General features: G+C 36.4%; 1 protein-coding gene across 1 annotated transcript in view; it reads right to left on the bottom strand.

Annotated features, from left to right (window-relative positions):
• The window catches only part of LOC137006201 (gastrula zinc finger protein XlCGF57.1-like), a 703,714-nt gene that overhangs the window by 184,990 nt on the left and 491,258 nt on the right, over positions 1 to 27,466 (bottom strand). The window contains exons 4-5 of the mRNA XM_067366789.1: positions 26,112 to 26,128; positions 1,011 to 1,722 (exon numbers count right to left, since the gene is read on the bottom strand). Of these exons, the coding sequence (XP_067222890.1) occupies positions 1,011 to 1,722; positions 26,112 to 26,128 (729 nt within the window). The remainder of the gene's footprint in view (positions 1 to 1,010; positions 1,723 to 26,111; positions 26,129 to 27,466) is intronic.

Below are 27,466 nucleotides of genomic sequence, written 5' to 3'. Positions count from 1 at the left end.
CATCTTTCAAAGTATACTGCTACGGATGCACGTGGATCATCGAGTCCGACACACGTGCAATAAAAAAAATTCTATACTATTTGGGCTGCAAGCAGACGGGGTGTGCGGCTGGCCACGAGCCTGCCGCATGACGAAAATTACGAACGTCAAATTCACAAACGAGGACAGCCGAAGTATACCCGGGGCTTCAGTGATCACAAAAATTCAGCTGCAGGCTGCCACTCCTCAGAGAGCAAAGCTAGTCCACAGTCTAGTAAACGTTTCTTTGTTGCGCCAACTGAAAACACATGAGAAACATCATGTGACTGGAGAGACTCAGACATTGCAGTACTGAATATTGAACAGTCACGCATGTGGATTTGGATTAAACAGGTAAATCGCTTTGATGCCGTGCCTGAAAACCGTTTATCCCTTCACAGTGGCGTATAGCGGATGGACACGCAGGGCTGTTAAATTTTTGTTATTATTATGCTACTTTTATTATTATTAAATTAATATCTCAATTCATTTAACCGATGCACTGCGAACATGATAAAAGATTAGTTAGATGGCATACACCTCATTTAAAAAAGCAACTTTTGTAACCTTATAAAAACTCTATTGTCCCGCCAGCGGACCACTGGGTCGTTAAAGGGTTAAACTTGTTTGCTTAAAATTTTTGTGAATAATTTGCTGATGCAGGTACAAAAAGACGTTTGTAACTGCAAAAAATAAATAAATAAATAAAACTTGTCGCCCATGGTGCCAACTATAGCTGGAGAGGAGAGATTTAGCTGTGGCTGACTTACACAGAAGAGATTTTTTTGTTCAGCACATAAAAATGAACTACTTCATTTTAGACTGTGGTGATGTGGTTTCTCCACTGCATGGATCTTCATGTGTATCTTCAGGTGACTTTTAAAAGAGAAACTCTTTCCACACTGATCACACATATGTGGCTTCTCTGTTGTGGATCCTCTCATGCCGTTTCAGATGTGATGAATCACTGAATCTCTTGTCACACTGTGAACACTTGTAAGGTTTTTCTCCAGTGTGGATCCTCTCATGTGTTTTCAGATGATTTGACAAAGTGAATCTCTTGTCACAGTGTGAACACTTGTGAGGTTTCTCTCCAGTGTGGATCCTCTCATGTGATTTCAGATAAGCTAACTGATTGAATCTCTTGTCACAGTGTGAACACTTGTAAGGTTTTTCTCCAGTGTGAATCCTCTCGTGCAGTTTTAATTGGTTTGCTGTAGTAAAAGTCTTCTCACACTCAAAGCACATGTACTCTCTCACACCAGTGTGTATTTTCTCATGTTCTTTTAAACTACAAAGCCGTGAAAAACTCTTTCCACACACAGAACATGAATGTGGCTTCTCCTTTGTATGAACTCTCAGATGTCTCTTCAGATCTGATGACCCTAGAAATGTTTTGTCACATTGATCACATGTGAACGGTCTCTCTCCAGTGTGAACTTTCATGTGTTCCTTTAGATGTCCTTTTCGTGTGAAACTCTTCCCACATTGATCACATGTGAAAGGCTTCTCTCCAGTGTGAACTTTCATATGACTCTTAAGAGATCCTCTTTGTGTGAAACTCTTCCCACACTGACCACAGGTGAACGGCTTCTCTCCAGTGTGGATCCTCATGTGTTCCTTAAAATCTCCTTTTCGTGTGAAACTCTTCCCACACTGATCACATGTGAATGGCTTCTCTCCAGTGTGAACTCTCATGTGATCCTTAAGACTTTTTTTGGTTGATAAACTCTTTCCACACTGAGTGCAGGTTGTAGATTTCTTGTATCTTTTCTTTAGAAATGTCTTTTTAGTCTTTGAGCGACTCAAAGTTTTTTCTCCAGGTTTGTCATGATGTTCCTCCTCCACTTCACTCAGTTCTTCACTCTCCTCCTTCACTTCCATCAGCTCTGAAATGAAAGAGTAAAAAGTAATTTCACTTTCAGTAAATCAAAATAAAAAGAGAAATATTAAGTTAAAGGTCATAAAATTGAGACTTGTTGTGATAGACAACTGCTACAAAACATTACGATCATTTTGATGTATTTGCATAAATTAGTTGCATATGTCCCTGAAACTTTAACATTAATCTTCCAATCGTAAAGGACCAGCTGCCGTTCCAACGACAGAATCCAGTGGTCTGGTGAAGGTATTATATAATGTGTGTACGTCTTTTCAGCGCTCCTGTGAAGTTCACTTAATTTTAGAATTTAGTCTCAATTTTACTTTAGCTGCTCGTTTAATCTGACTCCAATTTCAAATGTTTTTACATCAAGATTTACTGAATTCAGACAATCAGCACTGAATGGACGTCTTCTGGCTACAGAATTTCCCAAATCGCTGCTCTGCCACCTTCCCTTAAATAATTCTTAATAATTTATAAATAATATTAAGAAAATAAAGAAAACATTGCTCTGAAATATTTTGAGTAATATATTTGATCAATGATAAAATGATCTAATGTGATATTAACAGCCATATTTTGACATCAAAGTTTTAGGTTGATATTTAATTAATTTTCCTAAAAACTGTGTAATTATTAAGGGCCGTTCAGAAGCAGACTTCTCCTTCCACTGACTTCCTTTCATACACACGTGAATGTGGGACACCTGAAACACAAGATCAAGTGAAGTTTGCAGTAAAGTGGAGTAGATTGTATATTTAAAAATGTGAGTGATTATTATTCGTCATTTATGTTTTAAAAAAAGTCATATCTTGACATTGCCGTGTCTGTAGAAAGTTCACATGCTGAAAGTCTAGACTGACTGCATCTTTAAATGTGTTATTATCAGTGTCGTACATGATTCACTCAACCCTGTTACTTCTGACATGATTTTCCTCCTTTCAAAACCAGAGGATTTCTTAAAACTGTGGAAGTGACATCATCTGGGCTCTTTTCTACAGCATGATGGGAGGACAAGAAAATAATCTCAATCCATTTTCTCAGTTTTACACAAATGAATGACTGCATTCATCAACCCTGTTACCAAAGTTACTGTAAGAAGAGATTTTGTTCAAGTTTCACTCACAACCCTGTCAGCCATTCTGGAAAGTTAATTTACTTCATACATTTTGGTGCTTACTGTTTATTCCTAAAAATAACAGTGTTGAAAACTATTGAAAATGCCTAAATTCTGGAAACACTCCTGCAAATTGTGAAGCAGATATGAAACAAATGTAAAATACGTAAATATTTAGTTTGATCTGATGCTGACAATCAATATGAAAGTTTCTCAAACTTCCCTTTACTGAGCTTTTGTTAGAAAAGTACTTTAACTGTCTAAATGTGCAGAAGTGTGTGAATCTTTCTGACATGAATGTTGTTCAGCATCATGAATGGATGAAGAATAAACACCAACCTCTTTGTTCTTCAGTATCTTCAGTGTGTTTCATTCTGCAGGGTTCTGGATCACTCGTGATCTTTGCAGTTTTCAGCTCTTCCTGATGCTTCAGTGCTCGTCTGATGGGAATATCCCAGCATTTATTGATCAACTGCTGTGGGAGGAGCTTTACTGATGATGTAATAGCAGTGGGTGGAGCTTCACTGATGATGTGACTGTGGTTGGAGGACCTTCACTGATAGTGACCTGTAGTGGGTGGAGCTTCACTGACTGAACTACAGATTGGTTGGAGGAGCTGATCTGCCCAAATCAAAAATATCAGTTACTGTGTTTGTTTTTATAGGGTTAGTATCTGCATCAAATTAAATGTACAAAAGCGAATTTAAATAGAAAACCCATTAAATGCAAGTGTCTATTTTAATGTTTTAAATTACTTTTGTGAAAACCAAATGTATTAATGTCCCATCATCATGTAGTGTAACAGATATATTCATGTAAAAATGAAACAACATTTATTTTGGCCAGTACTTAATAAAGTATATAAAAGAGTAAGAGATCATACTAAATTTCATTATATTTTAAATTATTAAAAACGTCTTGGTGACAAATATGTGAAAGCTAGTGGTTTGAAGGATAGTGGCAAAGAATAAAGATTTAAATTGAAAATTAAAAAGTATTTTGGGCTTCACTGTGATCCTTCAATACAGTGTTTGAATGTTTTTTTTGCTATATTAACCCCTTTTGTATTTCACCCTTAAAATAATTGCATTTAGCATTTTTATACATTTTGTTTCTAATTCTAACTTTAAAGAACTGTAAGAAAAACAGCTGAAAGCATAAAGACTGAAATAAACACACAAACACCATCAAATCCTCTTAGTCAGTTGACAGCACTGAAATGAGCTTTAAGTGTCAATTTACAGCAGATCTGAAGACATCAGCATAATAAATGAGGTGAAAACAGGAACTATTGACATGAAATAAAGAGTGTTTCCAGCAGTTTCTCTGTTAATATTGATGATCCTCAGACTATCAACACTCATTCAACAAGATATTCAAATCATCTCACTTTATTCTGAGTGTTTGCTGATAGAAACACATTATTGAAGTCCTATAAACTGCTCTAGTGAAAGACAATACTGTTATTTCTCACAATATGACACCAGTAACACAAAAAAAAACACTAATGACACTCATCTTCATCAACTACTTCTAAATAACCATGAAACATTGTATGATTTTATGATAACATTAATTATAATAATTTGAATTTGAAGTAATTCTGAACAAAGCTCATATTAATCTGCAGATTATACAACATAAATATTACAAAAATCACACAAATGTCATATGTATTGTCAGTCGGTGTGTCTTTTAATCTTTCAGCTTTAACCCTGTGATTATTCAGGTAGAGTCAGGATAGTCAATCATAAAGTTCTCACCGCCGCAGCTGAAGATCTTCAGCAATGATGGAGAAGAGTCTCCTGTGCTTCTGTCTTGAGACTCAGTTTAAGTAAAGCCTCACAGGAGGCGGTCATAACAATAAAAACACTTTTTTATTGGTCACGATAATACAAAGCAGATAAAACTTAAATCATCTTAAGCTAAAAAGCTCTATAATCTTCACTTAATGCAGTTCATCTGAGGAAACCTTTCACTCCTCAGACTCTCATTCTGGTTTATATTTCTGAAAACTCATTTTAGTGTATTTCATAATTGTCTCTTCTGATCTATTTTCACTCCTGCAATCAATGTACTTATTAGAAAATCAAACTTTCAATTCATATCTATCATATTGCTGTAGTTATTCATCTTTAGTGGTTGATGATGGTGAGTGTGATGGTTTTTGTATTATTAATGTCATATTGTGAGAAATAACAGCATTGTCTTTCACTAGAGCAGTTTATAGGATGTTCTCACACATCCTGACTCCAATAATCATTTTCTAACAGCAAACACTCAGAATAAAGTATTGATGATCCTCAGACTATCAACACTCATTCAACAAGACATTCAGATCATCAGCGGATTATCTCACTCTCTTTATTTCATGTCAATAGTTCCTGTTTTCACCTCATTTATTATGCTGATGTCTTCAGATCTGCTGTAAATTGACACTTAAAGCTCATTTCATTGCTGTCAACAGACTGAGGGGATTTGTGGTGTTTATGTCTGCTTATTTCAGTCTTTATGCGTTCAACTGTTCTTCTTACAGCTCTTTACTACTTTTCTAGACATCTGCCATTATTTTAATGAAGAAACAGAATAAAGTTTCCAATGAATTGTGGTTGCTGGGTGTAAACAAAACATGTCATACCCATGTCATTTTACACGTGTCCTGATATGTCACAAAAACGCCACCCAATATCCTACACACAGTTTGGTGAAGACTAAAAATTCAATATCCTACAGTGAAGTGAATGGCCTAGCTCCTAAAGGATGAACCCCATTATGAACCCTCTGGAGTCTGAGGCTGATTTGGGGCCTGGATTAGTGTTGACATGCCCTGACATTTGTGCTTTTTCCAGTTGTTCATAAACATATTAATGGAAAAAGTGTCATTACACTGTATTCAGCACAAACTAGGCTACAATAATATGTGAGGAACATGTATGTACATGATTGTGTTTTTGAAGGAATAACATTTATGCGTGGTTATTGAAAAAACAAATAACTTAAGTCACTGATATAAGGTCAATAAAAGTATAGTAAATCTGTGTTCACAAGACTTCTGGGTATTGGAAGTTGTAGAGTAGAGTTTTTGCTTCAAAATTATGTAAAAATTATGCTGCCTACTCCTTCATATAAAACAATATATTGATTTAGTTTTTGTAAGACACTTTTTGCCAAGAAACACAGTATGCGTGGAGGCGTGAATCACCACTGAAAATGGGCCATTCTCACCTGAGAAGACAAAAGAATTGGATAGTAATGAGCTGAAATGACTTGCATATTAATGAGGCATTTCAGTCAGGTAGGCTGTGAAAAAAACCTTCTGTGATGTCTCAAGCTCATCATGATATATGAAACATACAGAAAAATATTATTACAATATAAAGTAATGGTTTTATATTATACTTTAAAATATAATGTATTTCTGTGATGCAAAGAGTCTGAATATAGGCTTTTCGTTTAAAAGCATGCACATTTGGAGAAATATTGGATTCTCATATGCTTATGTCAATTTTCTATACAGAGGAGTTATTTTTATTTAATAATCATTGTCATTACTATGAGCGCTGGTGTTTTCAATTCATCCTTGAAGTCGGAGGGCGCTCTGTGCATTTTAGTCCACAAATTCATCTAAAAGAAGAAGAGGCTATTCCATGAATGGAGTTTCCAATTCATACTGCAGCCGGAGGGCGCTAAAGAAACAAAAACTCATCTAAAATTCATCTATAGAAGAAAAGAAAACAGGAACTAACTGTATGTCTTCTAGAGATCGCTAACCATGACTTTTACATCCAGATAAACACTTTTTAAGACAATAAATACATGATTGAGACGATGAATGCATTTATTGCCTCTGAATTTGCCTCTGAATTTGCGTCTGAATAGCGCTGGCTCCGTGGGCGTGGCCGCATTAGCGGATAATGAGCTGAATCACAGTCTTCTGACATGGCTCTTTTCATACAGATTACATAAACACAGAATGTTTGTTTTCGATTTGACTTGCACGATTTAAAACCTGACATCTCAACGTTTCTTTAGACATAAGTGTCATTTTTTTGTCATTCATAAGTTATAGTTCATTTTCTGAGAACTATCAGATTGGACTTCGTTCAGAGGGAGAGGAGAGATCACGCATCATGTTAGTTTTCTTTATTTTACAAAAAGCACAACATTTTGTTTTTACTCTGAGTGTATACAAATAAAAGAAGATATTCTATAGTTTCAACTGATATATTACTTATGTCTCTATGACAAAAAATGACGGAGTATCTTAAGTCTGTTTTGCTGCAATGTGAAAAAAAACCTGCAAAACGCGCCAGCGCGTTTTTAGACCTCAGAGTGTTATGAAGATTTTGCTATTCATTCATTAAGCCTGTTTTATCTTACTTTTTACTTTTATAAATGCAGTTGCTCAGTTTGTCCTGACACAGACAATGATTTTTAAGACTGGCGTAGAATGGGAGCTTCTGTTCCATATGGATGAGCAGACATTTTACCGCCATCTCCAGGTCACCCATTCATAGTTTGTCTACCTCACTGAGGTCCTGACACAGCATGGTCTGAAAGGGGACCAGCATGATGGAGATGTTGAGATTCCTCTCAAGATCTATATAAAAAAGGTAGGTCTATGCCCCGATTAAAGACTGGTTGTGTGAAAATGCTGTCGTTTTAATAGCCATACCGCAGTTAAATACATCAAATACATTTCTCCCTTTGTGATAATTTGGGATACATTCTCTGTTTACAGGTTGCACTCTTCCTCAGGTACATGGCAAACCAGAAAAGCTTTGGCGAAATCAAATGTCCTAGCTGCTCTGAAAATGTAAATTTCCCACCTTGGGAATCTGTCATCTTAGGCTGCATTTACACTGGCACAAAAAAATCAGATCTTTCCCTCACATCTGACAGATCGGAATTAGTTGCACACGTGTAAAGACAAAAATCCACACGAGATCCGATTTTTTCGCATCCAATCTGAGCCACTTCCAAATGTGGTTTTAAATCAGATACATATCCGATCTATGGACATGCAACATACATCTAAACATGCATATCGCAATTATGTCACTGCAGCCTCAGATTGCGTTGAACGTCATCATTTCGCACCTGTTGCACACAAGAATTTTACAACATTTATGTTCAAATCATTCTTACTAATAATTGGGGTGATAAACCTAGCTGCTTTCCATTCTAAGGCATTGCTGCCTGAACAATGGCTTAGCAGGAAAGATCTACCTGTATGTCTGTACCTACTCATCCTCAGGATCATGGGCTTCGCTCTCCAGCTTCTTCTTACTTGGATCCTTACCATTCTAAGGCACAAAAGTGAAAAGGTATATCTTTGTACCTAAATGGTCCATATTAGAAGCTTAAAGGTACATATTTGTACTTAAAAAGTGTGTATTTGTACTTTAAAAGTGCATATTTGTACCTTTGTACCTTAGGGTACTGCCCCAGTGACAAGCACCGTACCTTTTTCTGCTAGTGTAGCCGGCTCCCGTGGCTAGCCACCATAAATCAAGGGCGACACGTTTGCGCACTGAGATGAATGCTTTTCTTAATGGGGTGTCCTTATGATGGAGACGCGCATGTAAGCACTCACATAAAAACTCAAAGCTTGTCTTGTTTACACGAAAATTGTGTACCCACTCCTTTTCATCAAATGTGTGGACTTGGTTCCACCACTCCTGCCTTCTAGGTGTTTCCCACAGTTGCCGTGTTACCGATGTTTAAAGCAGTAATGCCGTCCTTGCGATGCCAGCATTAAAAAGCCACTTTTGCTTTTTTTAACTAACTCTAACCTCTAATGAAAACGGACGTTTCTCGCTATCCCAGGAGATCCAGTGCTTTGAAGTCGGAGAAAAGTAATGTAAGGATGATTTATACATCTCTAAATTATTTGTATGTGATTATGTAGAGCAGTGGTTCCCAAACTTTTTAGCTTGGAGTACCCCCTGAAGGGATTACCATCCTTCCACGTACCCCCTCTCTTCCACTTCGACTGCAGTCACACCTTTACCATTAAGGGACAATATTTGCCACCTAAATTGATTTTCCGGTGCATTTTTTACCTTTCTGAATATCTTCATAAAATAAATGCTGTTTTAAATAAAAATGTTCAATAGAGAAATATGCAATGATTGTAAAACTAAGTAAAACTTTTAAATATTAAACTTAAACCACCAGCAGGTGGCAGCAAGTCACTGTTTTTATGAGTGAGTCATCGAGTCATTCATTTAGTAACGAAGCAAGTGGCTGTGAATGAATCGTTGAATCATTGACTCTTACGATTCGTTTAAAGCTGCAGAATTGTTTATGAAACAGACGGCTGTGGTTTTCGTTAGAACTGTTATTTCATTGCAAAATAGAGTAAATACTGACAGTACTGTGTTTAAAATGTATGTTTTGTTTTTTGACCTGTTGTATAATAATGGCACGTTTGCAGTCATGTGGATATTTGGGAACAAGTGCGTTCTCGTTATCATCATTAAATACAAGAACTCACACAAGTTATGTTTTTTTTATCGGAGAAAGTTTGAGTCTTAAATTGATATAAATCCACTATCTGTGTCTATATTTGTTCTTCATACGAGTAAGTGCTAAATCCCCACTTTTACAAAGGTGCATTGTCGAGAACGGCAGTGCGTACCCCAGTTTGGGAACCACTGATGTAGAGATTAGTGTGAAACAAGCAGAAGTGCGACATTTACTTGTATCTCCGTTTCATTCCAATGAATGTTAATGACGTGTTTTAGCATTAGCTTAAGCTAATGTGACATGGTGTACATGTATATTTCTAACAAAAAGGTTCAGAGAGAAGCAGATTGTGTGGAGGGTGACATTTTGGAATGCGTATGCTCTGGAAATTTCCTGTTTGGCCGATGTACAACGAGGCTTCTTTAAGAATAAGAAACGAGGCTTCTTTAGTAAGAAACGAGGTTTCTTATTCGCAGCTTCTTATTCAAGCTATCCGGTCCACTTTTAAAAAACGCAACGCTTCAACGTTTGTAGCTTCTTATTCACGCTCAATTTATACAGTGCGGTTTTTCTTTTTTCCGCGCTTTTTAAAGGTATTGTGTTGCTTTTTGTGTCTTTTTTCAGAATTAAAAGGAAAATAAACTATTTTGGAATGCAAATAACACTGATATATCAGCGAAAATAGGCTGCAAAAATATAAAGGCTAATAAAATATAATAATTTTCTTTGTTTATTGAACATTTCGTCAGCTCAACTTGACTTATTCACGCTTATGTTATTATTGTCTATTCCGAGAAAAAACAATTGCACTGAAGCCTTATTCCCAAGGCTACATTGGGAAGTATTATGGGATAACGGACACAGCAATGCATCATGTATTATAAGATCATTATGTCTGTAGCATGATCCATTAAAACGTACAATATATAAATATTTTAATAATTCAGACCTAGATATTATTACTATTACTCCACTAGGTTTGAAATATACTGTTCGCTGCAAATATGATGATCTTAAATGTATTAATTATTAAAAATGTGTAAAGTTGCACAAAATGGAAATACTCAAAGTATAACTACATTACCTCAGATGGTTGAATGGTTGGATTCCACAGCTGTTAAAAATAAAACATATATAAAAGACAAAACAACATTTACCGGTGAATTAAATAAAAATAAAAAAACTCTTCTATTGTGCTTCTGATTTGGCAGTGAAATTTGACGATTTTGGGTGCATAAGATGTGAAGGATTCTATGGTCCAGTTAGTATTTTCACCCCATAATGTCAGCCGCACTACCGGAGCGCCATCTAGTGACTGTTACCCAAAAAATGTGTTGCCTCTTGGGTTCTAAGCGGGTCTGCCTCATACTTCCTGAAAAGTGAAGCAGCGGTTTGTTTGATCGCCCCCTGGTGGCTGGATGCAGTACAAGTCATAAACCCCGCCCTCTCAATGCAAACAAATGGCACTTGTCAAAATAAATAAAATTAATTACACTTACAATAAAATTTTCCGAAAAATGGTTTTGGTCATTTAAGGTAGTAGTTATCACACTGATATATATTCAATAGTTCGTTTTTGTTATCAGTTTGATTTTAGCTAGCAATCACACAAACTTGCTTGCCTGGCTCTCAACAATGAGAGTGGTCGTGGATGTGCGGTGAAGGGCGAAAAGTGTATGGAACATGGTTAGTCTACGTTACTCATGATCAGGCTTTATACAAAGTAATTAATTAATTTTTTGAATTTGAAAAGACAACTCATTTTTTTTGTCATAAATTTCAGATGCTTCATTTAACTGACAGAAGCGAGATCATTGGCAAGAGAACCGGATTTCCTACGTAACGCAAAGATCCCACAGTCTCATTGGTTATAATTAATCACGTGCCGAAGAGCTGATAACGGTCATCTAATTTGTGTAGGTTTAAAATTCTATTACTTTTCCTTTAATTTTCCCCTCGAACATTTAATTAAATACATCTATACAGAATACTAACAATAAAATGGGTAAATTAATCAGTCAATTAGATTTAGGTTTTATTGGGAGGGGGGAGGGGGGGGATTTAAAGTGATTAAATCTTTTAATTAAATTTAATAATTCATTAAAATAGATTTAAAAAACATAATAAATACAGTTGATTAAAATGAATTGTATTTATTTAAATTAACTTATTAAAATAATTACATAAAATCCATTTAAAGTCATTTCATTTCAATACATGCATTATGAATACAATTCATTTAAAAATACGTTATTTTAATACAAGCTATAATAAAAAAAAAATCATTAAAAAATCATTTCATTTTGCACTAAACCAACTGAATGGTGAACCTATTGGACACAGATGTAGTTGTATAATTTGCGCACTGAATTGCTATTGGTCTTCTGTCTTACTCTTTCACTTCTGATGCTAATTAAATCAATGTGTATTTTCTCTTACCCTCCAGAATGTCAGCTGCAAGCTCTCCATATAGCCAGCCCAATCCCACCAGGCTCATCTGTGTGGACAACCACACAAACCACTGTGTGAAAACCTATGAGGTGTCCAAAAACGAAATTGAGATCAAGTCTCTTAAAACGGCCACTATAATAAGTGCACTCACCAATGGTGAGAGAGCATTTATAGCTGCAGTTGATGGGGACACCCCACTTTTTGAAAAGGGGGAAGCTTATATTATATATAAAAAAAAAAATTAAAAAAAACACACAGACACACCCTGTCCTTAAAATTTGGACGCGAGTGTATTTTTCTTGGCCCTGGTGCAAAGAAATTTAAAATGGCTCACGCTGCCAGAGGCAGAAGAAAACAAAGCGAAAGACCTCCTCAGTCCTCATGACTGGGGAAGATCTGTTCACAAGAGGAGGATTTATCTCCCTGAAAGGAGAAATACAAAGAGTGAGTGAATTATGCTAACAAAATTGTATTCAATAATTCAACTTTGTTTTCCCCAAAATGAAAATTCTATAACCACACATTTTTGCTCATTTGCTTTCATTAATAAAAACTCATGTTTTGATTAAAGACACATTAAATTCAGATTCCCAACCAATGTTATATAAATTATGTCTAAGCACCTGTGATTGTGTTCACCTGCACTGCGTTAACAACAGTCGTACATTGTGATCATGTAGTTGCAGGTACTCAGGCTGCATTCACACGGGGCGCCGGCGTTAACGCTCCTCGTTTACTTTGAATGGGTGACGTCATGCGTTGCCGAACTGAATAGTGGGTTCCGTCGCGTCGCTTCACTCGCGTTGCAAGCGGCAGAAGTTGAAGATTTCTCAACTTTAAGCGCCAACGCAGGCGTCATCCAATCAGATCGCCCTATGCAAATACCCTAGAGCAGTCGCAGCCAACTGCGTTCGTGCAACACCGGAAAGTAATGTGATTGGCTGTAATCACTATAACTGTTGCGTCAGCACAAGCTTCAGACACGCCCTCTGTCAAGCGTTGACGCTGACACACCGTGTGAATGCAGCGTCAGGATGACATGAGTGACCGACGGAGAGGTTCCCGTCAGAGACTTGTCTCTCAGGTGTGGCCAGAAGGTTTTTGAGGTGATGAGGCCCTGCTTGAGATGAGTTTGGGAGATCAGGTTGAGATTTCCCATCTCAAGGCAAAGAAAACAGCTGGTACACACCCTGAGCTGAGAGATATATTGACCAAAGATACAATGCTTGGCCCAACAGTGTCAAAGACATCTTTAGCCAAACGTGCAGGAATACTGTCAAGGGGGCAGTTTGTAAGACGTAGCTGTTTAACTATGTCAAAAAGATAAGAGAATGTAACCGGCTCAAACTGCTGAAAGACAGCTGGGTAAAAGGAAAAATCAGGGAGTTACTGATAACCGTAAAGGGTGGAAAACTGAGACCAGCAATTTTGTCCACGAAATGCTTCAAAAGGTTTTCACATAATATTAAAGATGGCACAATACAATCTGAAACACGTGGCTTAACAAGAGAATTAAATACATTAAAAGAACCTGAGGCCGCTGGCTGTTACTGGATACAACGTCAGTGTAACGAAATGTAGCGTTTATTAATCAATTTATGGATGAAATATGAATATAATAATTCATAAGGTTATGAATAAATTATGATTCATATATCGACCCAATGGGGAATTAAACATATATTGTAATCAATTACATATATGATTAGTTCTGGTTTAATAATTATTTAGAGAAACTGTTCGTTTGTCCAGCAAACTACGTCCCTCACAGAATATTATAAACAAAGTTATCTGGCCATGAAAATAACTAAAGCATAAAGCGATCGAAAAACGTTAAAGTGACTTGGGTTTTCCGCTGAAAGAACAAACAGAACAATCGAGCATGAATAACATTTTAATATATGCAAACTACGAATACAGAGGTTATACATCTAAATATATATACAAGAAAATACACACCTATGTACAAGAATAGAATTAGAGAAGGAAAGAGAGAGAAGGCAAGTAGCAAACTCACAACCAGTCCTAAGCCAGCACGGAAATCAGTTTCATCATCTAAGATTGAGAAACGGCAGTATACTTGCATTGGTTGCGTGTGTCGAATTTCAGGTTAGCGCTGGTGCAGTTCGTTGGCTTCCTCCGTTCAGCGGGAAGGTTTGAACTGAGGACGAGAGTGAGTTTCGCTGGAAGATGGCGATCCCGAAGCTGAGCGCGATGACAGCGCGTGGTCACCGGAGGGGTCCGGGAAAAACGTGCACGAGATGCTCGTGAGACAATCGGGAGAGAACACACAAGAAATTGTGCGTCTTTGCTTTTATGACAGATAAGCCGACACACCTCCTTGAGGTGGGGTAGCCAATAACATGGGTGCAAAGTTGGCGGGAAAGCTTTCCCATTGTTTGGCCTCACGACTTAATCCAATGATTTATGACTACCAGATCAGATCTCCAAAAGGAGTGTGTTCTTCACAGTATCATTAAACACATAGAAAAATGCATTTCTCAGCTGTGTGACATATCTCAGTGAATAGCTCGTGTCCGGAGCTTTACGGAGAGACCAAACTCGACAGATCAGAAAGGCATAGACAAGAAGTTATGGTTTACAGACAAAATTATATCATTAAAATGCACACTAGCACAAATACACTCATTTAAACACTAGGAAACATGCATAGGCCCTAAAATATATGATATATATATTTCAGCATAGTGGTAGTTTACAAATACAGTTCAAAATGTATGATTGTGTGTTTCTGTGTGTGTCTGTGTGTCCCTGTGTGTGTGGGGTGTTGGAATGTGGATCTGGTCAGTCTCTGGGGGGGGGGGGTGCTCCTTTTGAAGTCACCAAAGTGAGCAAGTTGCCGTTTTCTGTTTACTCTCTCAGGTCCACAAACCTGCCGAAAGTCACAGTCGTCCGGAGCCGAGTTAGTGATTAACAAACAAAGTTCATCAGGTTAAAAGCGTTCTGAAAACTCCAAAGTTTATTGATTATCCTGATAAGTGTGCATACGCTACATCAGAAAAAAAATGTAGTTTTAGCTGATTTAACTGCTCTCTGGTTGTGGCAAGGGGGGCGTGGTTCAGCAAACGCTGCAGCGGGGGAGAGCGTCAGGAGACGCGCGGTGGATGAGCGGGTTAAGCACAAATAACAAACATATAACATATAACAAACCTAAGTTTATCTCTTTTCCACTTTCTCTCAGCTACTCTGCAGGCACGTCTGAGAGAGCGGGTAATGTCATTTAACCAGGGTTCTGTCCGAACTTTAGGATGTTTTTTCCTCAGTGGAGCAAGATAGTCAAAAATCTCAGTACAATTAGAGTTAAATAAGACCGTGAATTGTTCTACACTGAGATTACAGTCATCAAGATTGTACAACAATGAGTCTTTAAAAACACTAGAAAACTGTGAAGCAAAGGGTTAATTGCTCGCACACTGGGTTGCGCAGAAGCACAGGTTGAAATCTCAGAATTGGGAACAACCAGAGTAAACAAAACAGGCAGGTGGTCTGAAATACATGTGTCACATATTTCACTGATAGTAATACATAAACCATACGACAACACAAGGTCCAAAGTATGCCCTTTTTCATGGGTCGGACCAGTGACTGACTGCGTTAGATTAAATGAATCAATTAGACGGAGAAAATCTTTAACCAGAGGTTTGGATTCACAGCACACATGTATGTTAAAATCACCAATAATTAAAAAACGATCATATTTCAATGCAATCCCCGCCACAAATTCTGCAAAATCCTGGATAAAATTCGTATTATACTTTGGAGGTCGATATACCACCGCACATAACACAGTCGTGGGAAAACCGGTCTCAAAAAGCTGCAATTCAAAACTGTTGCAGGCGTCCACCGCTATCTCCCGACAGTGAAAAACTGATTTAAATACAGTAGCCAGTCCTCCACCTAAAAACTTTTACTTATCATTTAACACTTTTTTTTAACAATTTCGAAAATAAGTCCTAAAAAATCTCATTACCGCAACAGTCTGAAAACATCAACACTGTTAGAAAAGCTAATATATTTTCACATTTTTAAAAATGGATTATTAATAGTCATGCACAGTTACTTGAAATTCTGAAATAATATTTTTAGTTTAACAGTTTTTTTTTTATTTTGATTAATTTCTCTCATTACCGCAACACCTTCCACAACCATTTTTTTTTTTTATATTTCGATGAAACCTAACGTATTTTCTAAATAACACGACAAATCTGAAAGAACATAATTTGTAGATTCTGCACATGCATTTAAAATCAAAGTACTATGTTCCTATTAATTAAACTAACATTTAATGAACACATAGGTTTCGGAAATTAGGTTAATTATTTCGGTAATGATAATACGTATTCTTGTCTAAGATTTTGTTAAAAACAAATTTTAAAGTAGAAAAAACATAATATTTGCACAATCATGCATTCAAGTTCAAAACAGTTTTATTTTCAATGTAGATTAGTGGTTGTTTCAAAACAAAAAAAACAAGTTGCAGATCTGTTTACATGTACTCTAAACATTGTAATCTGATTCAAATATCCGTTTATATGTGTTTTATATACATTCCGATTAAAACGTTTGAGCATGCGCTCTGCGTGTGTCGCCATATCAGTCACACTTGTGGTAACCTTGCCTGGAAAATCCAGCCTCACCACTGTACCAGCAGATGAGTCTGGTTAGCCATTGAATCAATTCAATTTCTAGGGCAGAGCAAATCCGAGCAAACAGGAAGCGGAGTAAACCAATCAGAGAAGGGTGGATATGACGTTGGCAAAGTGACAAGAGAGTCAACAGGTAAAAGTAAATAATGTGTTTTTGGTCATTTAAAACTGAATTCACAGCTGAATAGAACAAACTCTTGGGTCTCCTGTGCGCAATCTTTGTTGATATTGAAGGGACTTTCGCCGCACTAGAGTGATGCTGTCACTGAAATAAACGAATCTGATTGCACGGTATGGTCTGGAGTTGACTCGAGGTGCGACGGAGGGCGGACTGACCAGACTGATATATCTTGTTGAAGATATATCATTCTGGACTTGCCAGGCAAGCGGTAACCAGGGTTGCGTCAACAGACGATGATCGTGTATCGACGGTAGCCAGAGATATTGTCAAAAGCATCAAATCTTGTCAATATAAAAGGATTTTGGTATTTCCAATTAATTTAGGCCTGTTACATTCTTCTAGTCTATTACTATAACTATTTGGTTCAGCTTCTTTTATTATTAAATTAATATTAGACGTGCTGTGAGGATAATAAAAGATTAGGCTATTTGCTGTCTTTGAAAATGTTTTAAACATTTTTTTTAGGTCTATTATAGACCTATATTTCGTTGTATAATTACAAATATTAAGAGTGTAGGCTATAATATGTCCTAACATTGCAGTCATCAATGAAAATTGAGCGCAGCTTTACTTCAAGCACCGACTTTAAAAAAACAACCTGTTTAACACTAAATACTATTATTCTCATTTGTTTCACTAGCCTATATGTACGGCCACAAGAGAAATAATGGAGTACAGTTATATACTGTTATCAGCATATTATGTTGAAATTCGTCTCTGAGAGAATATGCTCCGTTAATGCAGCGCCAGACAGCTCCGTCACTGTTTACTTTCACCTTCTGTAGTGAATACTGACCGAGGTTGTGACTTTTTCATCGGCATAACTCTTGCGCAAAGTTTACACATTGCTTCTTGTGTGAGATATCCATTGGCTCCCCTTCTTGTTTTAAAACGGAAAGATTTCCAATATTATGATGAAGGGATACACACGCTACTGTCTGTTGGCATACATCTTTACAACTAAAGTTCCAATCCGATCTAAATTTCATTCGGATCGAGCTCAATCGGATCGATTAAGTGTTTACATGAACGTTTTTCAATCTGATTAAGCCGTCAATCTGATTACAAATGGATTATTTGGGTGCATGTAAACCTAGCCACTGTCTCAGAAGTCAAACTCCTTTGGACTGAAACATCCACAGGCAAAATCACAAAAGTAGGACACTTCTCTCGTGTAGATAAGGCCTGCTTTTAATTTAAATATATTAAATATTAAATATGGACATACTAATATCAAATAACAGATAAATAACATATCTTTTAATCTTAAACTTCTCTCTTTTAGAGTTTGCAGGTAATTACCTCAATGGACCCACATAACTGCCTCTTTTTAGTTCTGACCATACTCATACTTAAAGTTACTCCACCCCAAAATGAAAATTGTCATTAATCACTTACCCCCATGTCGTTCCAAACCTGTAAAAGCTTCGTTTGTCTTCGGAACACAATTTAAGATATTTTGGATGAAAACCGGGAGGCTTGTAATTGTTCCATTGACTGCCAAGTAATTAACACTGTCAAGGCCCAGAAAAGTATGAAAGACATCCTCAAAATAGTCCATCTGCCATAATTGGTTAAATCTGAATTGTATGAAGCGGCAAGAACACTTTTTTTTGTGCACAAATAAAATAAAATATTGACTTTATTAAACTTTTTTTTCTCCTTTTGACGATGTCTTTCATACTTCATCTGTGCTTTGACAGTGTTATTTACTTGGCAGTCAATGGGACAGTCACAAACCTCCCAGTTTTCATCCAAAATATCTTAATTTATGTTCTGACGAACAAAGCTTTTAGAGGTTTGGAAGAAGCGGCTAACAATTCTGTGCATTAATCTTCTCTGGCTGTTGGGTAATATTCTCTGATCTCTCTTCTGTCTTTTCCTTAGGTTTAAAGTATCTTTATTCCTGTCCAGAAGCTTCTCTTCTGTGTTATTTTTCTTTTCTTTGTTTTGGGTGATTTTTTTGGGGTAGATGTTTTTATTTCTCTTGGTGTCTATATCTCATTTTTGGGGGAAGTTAAGTTGATGTCATTACGCTGTAAAAAAAATTGATATATTTATACAAGTTGGAAACTATTCTCAAAAGTTCTAAAGCTCTTTTTTTAGTTTTTTTAGTGTATGTTGTGTTAGTTGAACTTAATTACATAAATTAATATTATACAGTTATTTTAACTTAACTGTTGTTTGGCTTTGAAAATAATGTTTAAGTTCAGTAATCTTACATTAATACAAATGATGTGAAACTTTCTTAGTTACTCTACCTTGTGTAGACCACCATACAGTTATTTATACTTATTGAAATGGAAACTTAACTGAAAATAACCTTATTCACTCTAATAGTGACTTGAAACAAAACAACTGTTACGATGAATTATAAAAAAAACATCATGTCATCATAACTCTGAATATTTTGACCAAAAAAAAAAAAAAAAAAAGTTATTCAGGAGCATCATCCGTGATCAATCTGAGCATGTTCAGCAGCCTATTAGTTGCACCTGACCATAAAACCTGACATTTTAAGCTCTTGCCTTTTAATATTTTAATAATATAAGTTGCTCCTACTAAATTAACTATAAATTTACGTCTTTTTAATGTTGACCTTTACATTTGAAAGTTCGGTTAACCTTTAAAATAGATTTGACAAAATTGGAAACTGGATTTTTTTTTTTTTTACTGGGACATTTACCTGCTGAGTCAAGAATGGCTGTTCTTTTGGGGCAGCATCTTGAAGATTTTCTTGAACTTCATTTGCTTCAAGAATTCTCATTTCCGAAACAGAAGTTCTCTTTACCGCAACTGCTATTAAATTGTTGCGGTATATGAGAATGGTGTTGCGGAGGATGAGGTGCGCACACATGTTTTGCTAACAATAGAGGAGCCATCAGTGCCCAAGGAAGTCGACCGGAAGTTGAAGTCGGCCGCGTGCCGCCATCTTGTAGCAGAACTTCACTTGCGTTAGCATCCCATTGACTCCCATTCATTTTGGCGTCACTTTGACAGCGAATAAATTTACATCTGAGGCGTTTAAAGCATTTGTCCATAATTTAAGGCATTTGTCCATAATTTATTTATAAATTACCATTACCTTCTATGTTACATTATGGCCCCATAGAAACAGTTTTTGTAAAAATAGGCTAACGACTGCGTCATAACCACTCGACTCTCTGTCGCACAGTAGAGAAATTACCGTACAGACAGGAGGAGAAGCTCGCAGGCAATAGTATGCATTAATTTAATATGGCGTACTGGCGTTACAAAAAAATCTAAATATTAAAGTAAACACCATTTTCAGCAGTCTGGGACTTTACCGGTCTCTCACAAAAAATAGCTGGCCAACTCTTTTTCATTTCATATACTGGAGGTTCATTTTCAACTATTTCCTGTCTCCGGAGAGAATATGTGCTGCTCATGGCTGTGTTCACAAAACTCATGTCTGGATTCCTCTTTTTCATCTCCTGGCACATCAGTTCCCTTTCGTGTGCCAGTGTTTTCTGGTCTTTTCCTGAAGGGTGATCTGGGAGAAAGTTTGTCTCAGACCTTTTTGGCTTCTTCACTTTGTTTCGCTGTCCTTGGAGTCCCTCTTGACCTCTCTTTGCAGATTTCACTTTGAGTTCTTTACAACCTGCATCTCTTAGTTTGGACCTGTAGTTTCCCATCTTCCATGTCAAACTTAATTTCCAACCACCACCCAGCTACAGATCCCCTTTCTTTCAGACAAGGGTGTTTTTCAACGAGTGCAACAGCCACACTTTTGATTTCCTCTTTGTCTGGGTAAGCTTTGTAAGCGAACACTGCTTCAGCAAGTTTATCCAGTATTTCTGTCTGCATGTCTCGAGACATTGCCAGAAGAGTTCCATCTGTACTGTAAGCCTCGTTACCATGCTTTAGTCTCAGCTCAACATCATATGAGAAGTTGGGGATAGTAAAGACAGCAGGCCATGGATGTGAACGACTCTGTTTTATCTCTGAGATACAGCTGCTGATTTGAGTCGATGTTGATGGAGATTGTGATACAGGCAATACTGCAATATCCAAACTTGAGTCTGAAAATTTATCAGAGGGGCTAAACAGGATTTTCAGTGTCGCCTTGTCCTTGGGTAGATCAGTTACAGAAGTAAGGTTGCAAAAATCGTGAAAATCATTACCCTCATACTGAAGATCAAAACTGTCTCTTAGCTGCAGTTTGCTTCTCCACACCTCTTTGAGACCATGGACTGTGTCAGGGACAGTGTCAAGTGTAATTTTTTGAACGTCCCGTTCAGAGATGATCACTCGAAGAAGCATTTTGAAGTTGGAGGGGAACCTTTACGACCTGCAAAGAAGTAATTTAGAGAAAGGTAGCATATAGTGTTAATAAAGTAGTATTTAGTAGAAGTGCTAACAAGCATAAACACATTCAGCCTACATAAGTGGAGCAGTAAAGTATTCACTAAACTAAAAATGTCTACATCTGAAGTCATATTGTGGATATAACAAATAATGAATAAAAGCCTACATAGATACACTTGCTATATTTGTTTTCATAGGCTTTATATTACAAATTCTAAGTATGTTTCATTTATAACATACATTTATACTGATTTTTATTAAAACTAAAGATGATATTCAGTCCAGAGCAGTGAATGATTTTCTCTGTCTTTTGTTTTATTAACATTTAAAGGGTTAGTTCACACAAAAATTAAAATTGTCATTATTTACTTACCCTGATTTCAAACTCATAAGACCTTAGTTTATCTTTGGAACACAAATTAATTTGTACTTACTACATTCTGGACCCTATAATGGAAAATAATGTTTGGAAATGAAGGATTTAAGGCAAAAACTCAGTTCCTTCGGTACTACCCCTTCCAATACATCATGCATGAAATCTGGGGGGAATCCCTGAATTGTGTGAAAATGAGAGAGTCTATTAAGTGCAGAGTCTCTTTTTACACAGTCCACAGAAACCAAATCTGTCCCCTTTAATTCCAGAAGGATGTTTTCATGAGCTTCGGTTGTTCTGAGTGGAAACAAACCATCGCTTACTTTATGAATGTTAATTTCTGAGCTGCTGGCCAAACAAAATCTACAAAATTTATCCACACTGAAGTTTTCCTGAAAGCCACCAAGTGAGTGCGCACCCAAATTGTCCGCAGAGACATACAGTACAGTACCTCTAATATTTTCTCCCAGTTTTTGAACATATATTCCTTGATTTTCTAGTACTTCTATGTCTTTCAGCAACGGCTCAAGAATGGCGCTGTAGCCATATTTTTTCACATCACTGCTGTAGGAAAGGCATGCCAGGTACATTGATTGGACAGAAGACCTATTCCGAATTGGTAAATTTGAAAGCACCCAATAAACTGCACAGATCTTATGTTTCTTTCTAGATGTTCCTAATGGATTACATACTTCAAAATCATCTATATACAATCCCAAAGCTATACTTAAATCTTCTGAAGAAAGCAACTGATTCTCTTTACAATATAGGCCGTCCCTGTATGACTTAAACTGGGCCCATTCTGGAAAATATTCCCCATCTTCTGTCTGCAAAAGTTTATTTAGAACATCATTATGGTTTAACAGTACTGACAATGTTTGCAAAACAGGAATATAAACTCACTTTCTTGAAGACGACGCATCTAGAACATATTCAACAGGTTGAATCACTTGAAAATGTTCCTTGTAAAAAATTGTCCGTTTGTATTCTGTGCTAAAAGGGCCACTCTTTGTCAGAGAACTGAATGGATTTGCTTTCACAATAATCTCTTTTATGGCACTGATAACTGTTGTAGGGACCCGTTCGACAGACGTTACCAAATGGCTTTATCAGCCAGAGGCATGATTGAACAAAGCTTCATTTGGTCCAAAAGATCCATTTCCTGACAGGAAAAACCTAGCTTTTACAGAAGTGATGACGTGACTTCTTTTAACAAAGGACTCTGTCTAAAGGACTTCTTTGCTCATCAGCAATAAACTAATCAGAACCCATCACGTGGATCTGATCACATTAAATCTATTGATTCTCTCACAAAACCCTCTTGTATTATCGGACGGAACAGGAAAACACCCATCAACGGATTTAAAGACAAATCTGTCCTATCAATACCTCCCTTGTGTGGCCGTCCATCGTGACCCGGTCACTCGTGACTCCGGTCAAAGTTAAACTATGCTTAGGACTCAATCTTGAATCTCAAAAGGGACAATTGTCGATTACTTAAAGTATTAACTATATCCAGAATAACATTTGCTATGATGTGATTACTAACATGTTGGAGTCAATGCTTTATATGTTTGTATTCCTGTATGCATCTTCTTTCTCTTATAATCATTGTTTTAATTAGGTCAGTCTAGTAATATGTGTGCAAGAAGTGTGTCGTGTTTGAGCTCTAAATGCAGAAGTTATAATTCTCTGTAATTCTGTGTGAATGAAACATTGAAATTCAGTATCAGGAAAATATTAAGAAACTTTATAAAGTTGTTAATAAAACAGGAGAATGTTCTGCAGATATCACGCAATGTGATCAATAGACAATAGACGAGGCGTGTCTAATCTCCGTAGCAACGTCTCATTGGAGGATCGCATCTGAAGGATGGAGCAACCCACAGGGCTTTCCCGAGAAGACGTCACCTGAAAGACAGCCAATCCAGAACGGGATTCCGCTGTACACGAGTCACGGAACAACCCGATTACCTCAGCTGTCAGAGCAAACGCAGGTACAAGCAAACTTCTCTCTCTCTTGCTGGAAACTGGTGAAACTCCTTTAAACCTAAAGAATCAAGCCAAAGCTCTGCTTTTGTGATTTTCCTCAGGTTACGAGTTAAGTTAGCACTGAACTTGGGACTTTTCATAACTCATCAACTCCGCGAATGTGTGTGCATGTATGTGTGTGTTTAGCCTTAGTTTCCTGTAATCGTTAGAAGTAGTCAATAAATCTTGTTTTGATTTTCACATATAGTGTTTCTTGTATTGTGTGTCAAATTACTGCCTTAAACTTAAGATCAAGTTACCTCTTGCTTATAATAATATAATAATTATAATAATAATAATCATAATAAAATATTGTTACTGTTGGCCACAGAATAATATTTATCCAGAATTGGTAAGATACTCTAAACCTCAATAATTGATGAAGTGTTAAATATTAATTCTGAATCATTTACAGTGAATCATTTACAGTTGATTCAATTCTTATTCCCTTTAACAATTAAATTGAGCTAATAAATGACGTAAGGCTAAGGGTACTTACACTGTATCACTTATTGCACAGTTGTGCTTGCTCAAAACATCTTCAGTTATGTTTGGTGTAAACTCTTCTGCAACTGTGAAAATGCTGGTAAGTTCATTTACAATTTCCTGTGTTGCTGTTTTGGAAACATGAAGAACTGTTTGCAACCGAAGAAAGAATGATGCTAGTTTTCGATGTAGTAAATCTTGCACATTTTCTTCACACGGTAAAGATAACAGAGATGCTGAGAGGTCCAGATCATCCAAATGTGTTGGATTGTCTTCAAAAGCAGTATTTTCAGAGTCTGGAAGATCTGGAGTGCAAGCTTGATAAATGTCTGTACGAAAGAAATTTACTCCACAATGCTGATGTTTTTTACTCTTATGAGCGTGAAATGTACTATACACTCTAGACTGAAAGCTGCAGTTTTGAAAAGGACATTTCACACTCTCTCTGTTTTTGAGATGAGTCTTTAAGTGTGTGAAATATTGAGTAATTCCACAGGTCTCTGAAAAAGCACAAAGATCACACTTCAATGTAAAGGCTGCAGCAGAGAGCCGGACAGATGGTTTATGGTCCCTGGCCAAATGTTTTCTTAAATGAACACACACAGTCTTCATATTTGCAGGGAAGCGGATAGTTACTTGTGTGATGGCAGTGCTTCAGCTTGTAGTGCCTTATCACAATGAGTTGGTTGGTTGTCGTAAAATAGCAGAACTTACAGCTCCACTTCATTGGTCAAGGGCAAATGCCCCACACTGCTTGCAGTACTGCCTGAAGTAATTCTATGAAGGAAAGAAAAATGAAGTCAACCAACATTTGATAAACAGATTACACAGTTAAGATTAGGACTAGTTTCTCACAAAATTTCTTGATATTTATTCACATGTATTTGTCAAATCTAAATTTAGAGGTTACACAAAGCTGTTTTATTTCCTCTAAACAATCATACTAAACTACATCTGAATGTGCGGCATGTTAGGTTTTTAAAGATACTCACTGTGTTAGCTCGGTGGCTGTCTGAGACACTTGCAGTAAGCTAGCTCTACATAAGAATTTATAAATAAAAGCTGTAACTGATGTTGCTAAATGACATGCAATTCATTTAAAAATATATATTGTATAGGCTAGTTGAAAAAAAATGTTGTATTACTGTTACTGTAATGGTTTAGGCTACTAAAGTTTACTATATTTGTTAATATACATAATATAATATGCGTTTAAGCTAACTGAGACTTGTTATAGCACTTATATCATTAATGTAATGTAATGTAATGTACTTTACTAGCCATCCTAAATAGTAGGGGCGAACAATATGACCTTAACCTTATTTCAGAGTAAGAGACATTTTAATGAACGCATATCAAGATATTTGGTAAGAAACTACATTTAAGATAATGTTAACTGTAATCAGATGATTGACATGCCAGTTTAAACAGTGACAAGATGAACTTATCTAAGCAACAGAGCTGTACATTAAAGATGCAGTTATGACGTACATCCCAAAGCTTGACTAATCTTCTGCTACACGCATGTGTACGTTACATGTTTTTAGAGCACAGTATAATTTGGCGATTTGTATAGACACAGCTTGATTAAGCATTCCACTATATTTTTTGCTAAAACACAGCGATGGTGAAGCGGTTGCTATAGTTACATCATCTCCCACAATAAACTAAACATAACTGACCAGTCTTTTAAACGAGTTCGACATTTAAGTTGTAAAACTAGACAGCTGTACAACGATGTTTCAGTTCTGGAGCATCCAGCTTGAACACCGGAGGATTCGGATAATTCTATCTTCAGTCTAATATATAAAACATCTCTTTCTTTCTTTTTCTAATATCTTTTATCTTTCGATTATATATCCATCTCTTTCTTTTTTCTTTCTAATGTTTCTTTCTCTTACTATATCTTTCTTTTTTCTAATATATCTTTCTTTTTTCTTTCTAATGTCTTTCTTTCTAATATTTATTTCTATCTCTTTGTTATTTTCATATATATATATATATATATATATATATATATATATCAGTGGCGTGCAGTGGTGCTCTGAAATGAGGAGGCACATTTTTTTTATTTTTATGAATCATTGTAAATTCATGTGCATTACTCTTAAAGTTGACAAATCTTCCTTGTTAAATGAACATTACTTTACAGTACATCAAAAAAAAAGAAAAAAAAAGAAACCAAATACAACTCTATTTTGTAATTTTACATTAACAATGCAATGTTCTACCCAGCTAACCAAAATACGTGACTGTTACGTAACTGCAACGTAATTTGGTGACCAAACTTTCGTCTGGCAACCGGAAAAGTGAAAGGTGCCTATACGTCGCCACAACGTAACTTTGTGACGTTGCCAGTTGGTAACTGCGACGTCGTGGCAACGTTGTGTATCAATAGTTGTGTGTTGGTCATCTGTTGGTAATTATTATAGGCTATTTATTTATTTTTCTATGGGCGGACATGCAGTAGTTTAACCTAATTTATGTCCTCATTTGCCCAAACTAATGTAAAGGCTATTCCAACAGCTGTGAACGATGAATGCAGACTCTAAATGAATTCAATTCATTTATTTTGAAAAACACACAGAACATGAACAAAACTCCAAATAAAAATAATGAAATACACTCAAACTATAAATAAAAACATATAGCCTACAGCGAAACATAAAATAAAAGCATTCAAGACGTTTTGCTCTCAGTATCATTAAAAACGCTAACGTAACATTTTGCTAACATATATTTCAGACGATCAAGGAAATAACAGAGGTAAAAATAGTAACAAAAGTACTTAAAGTAGACTGTGGGTAATGTTACTTAACCAATCTGACGCAGTTGTTGAACTTTATTGCTATAAAACTGACGAGAAACACGGAGAAACGTCGACGCTGTCCTCTCCAGGGTAGGGTTGCACCAGCCGTTCGTAAGTTCTTTCTTAAATTGGAACGTAAAGTCCACACTAGTGGCTTAGTAACTACTAGCTAGTTTGTAACTAACTCTGTACTTTATTCGGTTGCACCATTTGTTCTTAAGGCAGAACGTAGCTAGTAGCTTGTAAGGTCTCCGTAAAGTAATGCGTAGTCGCATAATATGACGTTTACCTTCAGTTATCCTTCAAATACAGGAGCAGAAGTTGTTGAAATTCCGTGGATTTCAGTTTATCCTTCATTCGGACTTATTTTGCCTCACGTAGCTAACAGTAAAAATAAGTTCCCATTAAATATAATAGCCTACTACTTAATCATAAATGTTTTTATATGTAAATAACATTCAGAAACTGTATTTGAAACTAAATTAATAAGGATCAATAAATAAATACTGAAACAACAACAAAAACATAAGAAATTACATTTATTGATTATGACCAATGCTGCGTCCGAAATCGCATACTTCCCTACTATATAGTATGCGAAAAACAGTATGCGAGGCGAGTAGTATGTCCGAATTCATAGTATTCGAAAAA

The sequence above is a fragment of the Chanodichthys erythropterus genome, chromosome 3 (genome assembly GCF_024489055.1).
Source record: "Chanodichthys erythropterus isolate Z2021 chromosome 3, ASM2448905v1, whole genome shotgun sequence".
Classification (NCBI taxonomy): Eukaryota; Metazoa; Chordata; class Actinopteri; order Cypriniformes; family Xenocyprididae; genus Chanodichthys; species Chanodichthys erythropterus.
This window is presented reverse-complemented; position numbering and strand designations above follow the sequence as displayed.